Consider the following 8,359-nt stretch of genomic DNA (forward strand, 5'->3'; position numbering starts at 1 on the left):
GAGTTTTTAAACTATGAGCCAAACTTGAACATAATCATACGGTTCGTGATTCCAACCATCAGATCTTGATGTCAAGGCCATTGGCCTACCAAAAGCACACTGGCTTTGTTTTGAATCTTCTGCTTTTTAAACTAGAAATCTTACAAACTGAATAAAACCGCCCACAGAGAAATTTTGAAGTTAAATCTGCAGTTAATGGATTGATTGAATCTGCCATTAATACCACCGAGTTGCTAATAGTAGACGGCATTCGTTCAATTTATAGAATCAAATTTTGATGGATTCTTCAAATTTTAAGACTGAATTGATAGTAATAGCAGTTTGACTACGAGTGTGCTTTCTAAACCATGAGATCTTTCCACAGTTTTGATATAAAATATGAGTAGAAAAAAAAAACAAAGAAATAAAAAAAAAGAGAGCATGAGTAGGGATGGCAGTGGACCGGGGGAAAGCGGGGCCCCGCCCCGCCCCGTTTGGACCGGGGATGAAGGGTATGAAACGGGGATGGAGGCGGGGGTGGAGGATAAAATCCATCCCCGCCGCGGAGACGGGGCGGGGGTGGACGTGCACTTTTCCCCGCCCCGCCACGATCCCCGCCTAATCCCCACCCCAACCCCGCCCCGACCACTTTTCCCCGCAATATCCCCGCCCCGCCTCATCCCCGTTTGGACCGGGGATGAAGGGTATGAAACGGGGATGGAGGCGGGGGGTGGAGGATAAAATCCATCCCCGCCGCGGAGGCGGGGCGGGGGTGGAGGATAAAATTTTGAGGTGGGGCGGGGGTGGAAACCTTGTCCCCCGCCCCGCCCCACTGCCATCCCTAAGCATGAGAAAAGAATTAGGACCTCCTCGGAGGAAATCCCAAATTTAGTTAGGGATGCAATCAGTTCAAATTTGGGTAAGATGTAGCTAATACCAGATCCAATTAATCACGTGTTGGCTAAACCGACTCCAGTTCAGATTCGGATGGTGAAAAGCTCAGAAATCCAATGTTTTACATGTAATGAAATTTGGATATCCATCAAATCTGAATATCCATCAGATTGTTAGCAAAAAATCAAAAACATCTGTATCCTATCATAACTGGATATGGTTTGGGTTTACCAAATATGATTACATGGAGTCAGATTCGATCAGATATTGAGTAAAAAATTCGATCTGTTTGCATCCCTAGATTTAGGGTTCTGTTGAGAAAACACAAGGACAAAAAAACACATTCGATTACTCATATTGGACCCTACGTGGAACCACAGAACCCGGACTTACATCTAGTTAGAATCAACACAACCACTCAAGATTATCCCAAAAGAAGCATGAGCTAAAAAATCCAAACTTTTGAACCAAATATTCCACACTTTTTTCTCTTTGCAGAAATGGATTAAAACACAAGGCATCTCTAAAAAAAGGGAATCAAATATGTACAACTAAATCACCACTTCAGAATTCAGTTATATAAAGGAACATGACTTTATAAAAATGACACACAATAATGGAGTGCCAATCTCTTGAAGCTATTTCCACACGTCAGAAACCAGTGGATCACCCATGGGCACATTCAACCCAACCTGCTCCAAGCCACTCCAGTCTAGGTTGCTGATATTAAGCCAAGTTGGCCAGTAGATTCAATCAGGACACTGAGGCCTACTTGCGAAGAGCATGCACTGAGCGACCTCCCCGAGTCCTTAATCTGATTGCAGTTATAGAAGAGGATATTGAACCTGTATATAGCCTGTCAAAATTGAGTGACCAATGAAAAATTCCAGCTAATTCTGAGTTTTTTTTTTTTTGACAAGGAACCCTCGTTGAGAATGTGGTCACTTAATAGGTCCACCCCCTGCGAGGTAAACCCCAGGTGGGGTCACCGACACCCAAGCCCTTGCGCCCTTGCGGAGCCCACCAGTTTAAAGGCACACCCGGTGAGAATCGAACCTGGGACGAAGGGGTCAGCACAAGCAGAACGTAAAAATCTCTTACCTCCTTGATCCTAGATGATCAAACAAGTTGGACGACTGCAGCCACACGCAGCGCTCCACCTTGGAGAAGATCAGGGAGTTCATCAAATAATAAAGCAGTCCTCCAACCCCATCCCTTGGGAGCTTTGGGTAATAGAGTCCCAGCTTGTTTGAAGCTTCCAAACACCATGACTTCTCTCTTTGATGGACAAATCAACTGGAAAAGAAAAAGAGGCACACAGTCATAATTAAAAGTCAATGGTGCCATATTACATTCATAAGTAGAAAATAAAGCATAGAAACTCTGTTCTGCTTATTTAATGTTACAGACACAACCCCTAGGATCAGATAGGGTCAACTCATATCTCACCCACAATTTGATTAGCAGGAAGAGATGCAACTTTTAAATCAGGTGACACGAGCAATTTATCAAGTCAATTATTCAATCTTTCTTGGCCTCATGAGATCCAAGCATGTAACCAAGCACAATTGATTAATTCCATAAGGGATATGCAAAGTTTCATATGTCGTGTAACTTGAGTCAATCCATTGAGACTTGGATGAAGATAGATACTTTTACCTGATATCGAGCTGTAACTTTTTCCCTAGAATCCACATATAGATGGCCCTGTGAAAATAGATAAAAAGAAAATATTAACAAAGCCAACAAAAGATGAACCCAGTAAATATTAAGTAGTTAACCTCCATGAAAACAGAAATTGCTCACCTTTCTGAGGGGATCTGATGTTTCTGCCTTGCGCCGATGGAGGAATAATCCTGAAATGCAGAAAGCCTTTTAGTGTTAATGCCCCCAAAAATCTTACTTGGACATGAAATAACACCTTGCATACCTAGGGTAAGACGACCTTGAGGGTCTTCATCACTAAATGCCTGCACAGTGACCTGTTGCAAAAGACAAAGGGCTGAATTCAAAACATATCTAAGGAAATCTCAGGATCTAAGCAACATTGTTACAAAGAGATTATATGCTACCTTCCATAATGACCCAGCATAAAGTACTTCCGATGAGTGTTTCACTTGACCATCAGCAAGTCTGTGGACGTCTTGAAATTGCACTCTGCAGAAATGAGTTAATTTACGATCAATGTTGTTGCACCCAAACTATGCACAGTACATCACAGGATACACAAGCAGAATAGGCATATGGTTACTCGTGGAGTTCTTTAAGACCTCCATGCATGGGATATTATATGATGGTTAGTGTACCATATGACACAGGATGCACCAATAAGATACCCAACAAAGCAAGCTTTATCTAGTGTAGCATTATGTTAATAGGTAGCCTTGGTTTTACTTGTCAAGAGAACTCAGTGAGTATTGATTAAAGATGAATGATTACATTTCCACATACAGAGAGGGCATCATTTGCTTCATTTTCGGTGGCAATAGAATTGTTTCCTGAAAATAATGCAATATGCTGCACAGTTGGATGATCCAGTCAAGTATCACAGAGCTTGGGAATCTTGCTGGTGGGAAAATAGAGCATAGAAGAGTGAAGTTGGTTGCGTTAAGAATATCAAAAATAACTTTGATGATGGGAACAGATGAATCTTTCAGCAATTTCTTCGCATAAAAATGGAGGGTAAACTACCTTTAAAAATAAAGATCTCTAGAAAACAGAATTACAAAAACAAGATAAGCTTATCATCGTATTGCCAAATGATAAACATTTTCTACTAGCATATCCTATCTATGACATACAGAACTCAAAGTAATGGCATTGCATGGAAAAGAAACACAGGCTCCATACTGACAAGGAAAAAAATTTGATATCTCTTACCCAAATCGAAAAGGAGGGAAATTTCTCAATGGTGTCTTCAGATCCAATGATATAGAGCAACCATCAGAATTTTCCCAATCAGTTCCAGTAGCATGCTCCTGTGGTTCTAGCATCTGCATAGGAATGCCAGTGGTACATGGCATAGCGGCAGCAACCCCAGACAATCTACTCTGCATATCTGATTCATATACTCTCTCTGACAGTTCTGTGTGAGGAGGTATGCCATTGCTCTCCTGGCTAAGCCCAACCAGAGCTGTGAGCCCATCCCCTGATAAATCTCCCAACAGTTAGGTAAATCCTAGCATCTGATTCATTCATAGCAAGCAATTGCTGGCAATTTCAATTACCCAAACCAAAGGGACACGAGAAAATTCAAACATGTTGGAGGCCAATCTGCAGCAGGCACAAAAATCGTACCTCGTCCAATACCAGCAAGACCATCCATGGGACCTTGTACATGCACACGTACAGGCCTAAGTAGTCCATTTCCTTCACCTTGAGTATCAGAAAGGTATGCATCACCCATGTTGCCAGGTGTGCCATTTCGGTCATGGCCTTGCCGGTAATGTGTAGGGGAGCTCACACCTTGAGAGTATCTATGCGGCTGCCTACATGCACATGCTATAAGGCTACATATTTTGCAAGTATCAGAACCAATTTCTTGCACTCTTTGACTTAGAAGCACCTGCATGAAAAGCCGCAAATGGATCTTAATATTTTTCTTTTGTCTCTACTTAGTAGCCTAGGAAAGCACCCAATGGCAGTATAACTGATGAAATGTGTTCTTAATTCAAAACATGAAGCTTGATAAGTGACCAAGTGTTTCCACCCATTGATCATACAAACCCAACAGAGACCAATTCAGCTGGGAAGTTATCCAACTCTATGTGATCCAGATAACTTGGTCAAGTCAAGCACGTGCATGTGCACACACCCCGCCCCATACACACACATGCATGTGTACCCACATGTACACATTCCATCACTCCATTGGTTAAACACAGCTATCATGGCCTGTCATATTCACATTCAAGCATGTATATTTTGGAGCAAGTGGTTCTCCAATATGGACTTACAAGATGGAAACTAATTGCACACCTGAAGCCAGAGACCGTCACAAACACCCTTGCAAGGGAAACCCAATTCCTCCAATTGTTTCCTTGCACTAAGTAGCCACTCAAATGACATGTTACAGTACAAAAGTGAACCCCCTTCAAAAATGCTCATGAATGCATCATAGTCTTCTTCACGTATGCCACAGGTCGCCTTGGCAGAAGTTTTTATCTGCCTTCTGCCTACCATCCTGCCACCCCATGAAGGAGGCTGAGAGAGGCTGCTTCTTCCCCAGTCATTGGACATGACCCCATCACAAGGTGACAATACAGAAGGGCAGCTCTTTAATTGATCCCTGGAAAGCCAGACACCGTGATTACCAAGGTACACAGCATTTCTTTGTTCAGAAGGCCCTTCTGTGGCACCATCATTATTACCTATTATATTTGCATCCACATTATTCTTGATCTCAACATAAGCACCACATCTGAAGATTGGTTTTGCACTTGGTGAGTTACTCAAAGAAGCAGGCTCTTCCATCTTGCAAGCATAAGTAGATCCAGGAACCGATTGTGAACTTGATTCAGGTTGAATGATTGCAGGTTTAGGATCAGTATTGTCAATATGAAAATCCGACATGCAATTGGCAAGATAAAAAGAAATGTTATCACTGGTTTTATTTCCTTCAGTATCTTCTCGCAAAGTTGGGCATCCCATTTCAGTTTCCATAAGTTGCTTATTGGGGGGGTGGTCATCCATCAAGCACTTTCCCTTCAATACCAATGGATCCCCTGGAGAGTTTGGTTCCATCTCAGAAGTTGCTTGTTCAGGGTGCTCAACGTTTTGAAAAGCACCTTTGGCTAGTAGGGTATAGAGTGCCAATTCAAACCTTCAAAGTGTAGCAAAAATGTCATAGTCTTTCACTTAAATAAGACCCAATCAGAATTATGAAATAAAATGAAAGCATCAAGTTCCACCTCACCTTTTCTCCTCACTGGGTACCCATAATTCATCAGATGTAAGTAGAGCATGCAAAGTTTGGGAAGAAAGTTTTGGAAGCACCTGTGAATCATGGTCGAGTTAACAATATGCACATCAAACATGTAAGTCTAGAAAAAAAATCAGAATGTAATTATATACCCAAATCTACATTATTGAGATCTTCATGACTACAAAAGAATTTGAAAACCTTAAAAAATAACCCAGAGAAGTTCATTAAAAAACTAAACATAAAATGCATGATACCAAAGAGACCAATCTTTGAACATTCACAAGAGCATCCACCTGAATATGGCATGCGAAACATCCTTATTGTAATTCTATTCGCATTTTCAAACTAATATCCAGAAGTGCATCTACCATTAGAGGCTGAAAAAAAAAAGAAAAATCAAATTTGAGGTGTTGGAACAGGCTATATTTGAATCTGATCTCGCTCAGGTTGGATCCAGATAAGCACTCAACACTCAGGCATACAATAGCCTAAATTCTTAGTGAATCTGATACAATGTGAACAGATAAACCTAGGAACTTGAGGCTATTTCAAGTATTAAACAAGCACAAATGTGAGAATCAAGTTCGTGAAAATGAGAGTTGTGAGGAAACTGATCTTTGGGCATATTCAGGATTACAAAGTGCTGATTTCAAACCTCTCTTAACTCCTCACTGCCACTTTGACAAAGGTACCCCCAACAAGCATTTCTCACACGTTCTCCATGAATTCCATAATCTTGACCCTCCGCAAATACCTGAAATGTAACATAAAATGGTTAGAGACCTAGAAAGCACAATAACTTACATTGCAATGTGACGAAGAAGGCAGTGCTAACCTGGTAGGACAAAAAGTTTGTTGTCCACAGTTCAGATATGATAAAGTCCGTGCAGATGGCACATAGGTCCTGCAGAGGGTTAACATACAATCCCCTTAATGAATTTTCTAACTGCTATGCACAAGCTCTCACAGCAGACAAATGAAATAGTGACAAAGACAAATTGTAAGATAAACTTATGGCAAAAGTATAATAAGAAACACAAAGCAACATATATTAACAGAAAAACTGGATGAGCGTTCACCTGCAGATCCAGGAACGACGCAGCTGCAAGAACCCGAAATGCATTACTATCATTAAGCTTTGGATGATGACCATAGAGGTAAGCCAAGGCCATAGCCACAGCTTCGGGATTAACATTGTCATCATCAATCTGGAGTGTTACAACAGGTGCGCCTGCCTCTTTCCAAGGACCTTGAAGCATGTTCCTGCCACTCAAGTTTCTCATCTACATAAACTCACAATGAAAATTAACCATACCAACTAACTACCTTGGTGAAAAAATTCCATGGAAGGGAACCCATAACTATAGGTTCCGCATTCAAGAGAAAGAGTACACCTGGGGATGGGCTCACATACTGAGCACCAAGTGTTCGTCACAAATCCTGGTTAAAAGCACTAAAATACTAGTTGTACATATCAATGAAAGCGTGGTGCAGAACCATCTGAAGAAGCAAATGTGGTAATTTCTAATAATACGAACCTAAAAAATGCATAAAAAGAGGAATTAACGCCCGTGTTAGTTGGATAATTAGGCTAAATTACAAATGCAAAGGAAACATGCGATATTTGATCAAGAATTATAAGGTTCCCCCTTGCTATACTGTTCCAGAGATGAAGAACATCGCTTATGAAGTGATGGAGATTGTACATTATGTCAACGAAAATAAAAACTCAGGATCCACAAAACTCTACAGATATTCCCCCAAAAACATTGAAATTTTCGAAATCGTGATTTATCCTTTTGTGGGTATCCCGTGGAACATGAAAAAACGCCCAAAAATCCCGATTCCCAACTGAAACGCGTTACGATTTCGAGAAAAAGACGCGCAAAAGAGCAAACAAAGAACAAAATAAGCCACAGAAAAACAGGGGAAATCCTTGGTGGGCAGTACCTGAAGTAAGAGCTACGGGAGAGGATGAGGCGGTGGAGGTGGTAGGTGGACCCCATGGCCTGGAGGACGATGTCGGAGAAGGCGCCGGAGTTGAAGCCCTCCGTCTGGATGTGGTCGCAGAGGGAGGCGAGGTTGCAGTCGAGCGCCCGCAACTCCCCGCTGCTCCGATCGTTATCGGGCGGGAGGGGAGAGCTGCTGCTGGTGGTGGTCGCCATCTTCAGATTGTCAAAGGATCGGTGCTGGTTGAATTGCCCATCCATCTCGTCCCCACCAATTCTCTCTCCCCAAATTCTCCCCTGTTCTCTTCTTTTTCTCACAAGGAATGATAGAGGAGAAGTGTGAAGGCGACCATCAAAGGAAAGTAAGGTGGGAGAACAGGATCACACCTATACTATATATATATATATATATATATATATATATATATATAGAGAGAGAGAGAGAGAGAGAGAGAGGTGACGTTGGGTGACGTAGGTGCATTGAAAAACTGGTCTTATCTGAATCCATGGGCCAAGCATTGCATTATTTGCTTGGCTTAGCACCAAAACTAGTGGGGTTTTGCCCGGTCTTACGCTCGCCCTCTCTGGAAAGGTAGTAAGAAGCTATGTAATT

The 8,359-nt window shown here is 41.8% G+C and overlaps 1 protein-coding gene across 2 annotated transcripts; it reads right to left on the bottom strand.

Moving 5' to 3' along the window:
* Positions 1 to 1,333: 1,333 nt before the first annotated feature.
* LOC149844199 (uncharacterized) lies at positions 1,334 to 8,140 on the bottom strand. Of its 2 annotated transcripts, none has more exons than XM_090000399.1 (14): positions 7,748 to 8,140; positions 6,877 to 7,060; positions 6,633 to 6,701; positions 6,453 to 6,551; positions 5,789 to 5,868; positions 4,852 to 5,695; positions 4,171 to 4,438; positions 3,754 to 4,021; positions 2,946 to 3,030; positions 2,804 to 2,855; positions 2,680 to 2,729; positions 2,533 to 2,580; positions 1,975 to 2,169; positions 1,334 to 1,718 (listed from the first exon to the last, which is right to left on the bottom strand). In XM_090000399.1, exons 1-13 carry the CDS (start codon positions 8,005 to 8,007, stop codon positions 1,993 to 1,995), a joined length of 2,484 nt encoding a protein of 827 aa, XP_089856525.1. In that variant the 5' UTR covers positions 8,008 to 8,140; the 3' UTR covers positions 1,334 to 1,718; positions 1,975 to 1,992. The 2 variants fall into 2 exon arrangements, with proteins under 2 accessions (XP_089856525.1, XP_089856524.1); XM_090000398.1 differs by having other exon boundaries at positions 1,334 to 1,729; positions 7,748 to 8,138.
* Between the last annotated feature and the right edge of the window lie 219 nt (positions 8,141 to 8,359).

Source organism: Nuphar pumila, chromosome 3, assembly GCF_984573655.1.
Source record: "Nuphar pumila chromosome 3, dmNupPumi1.hap1.1, whole genome shotgun sequence".
In the NCBI taxonomy this organism is placed as follows: Eukaryota; Viridiplantae; Streptophyta; class Magnoliopsida; order Nymphaeales; family Nymphaeaceae; genus Nuphar; species Nuphar pumila.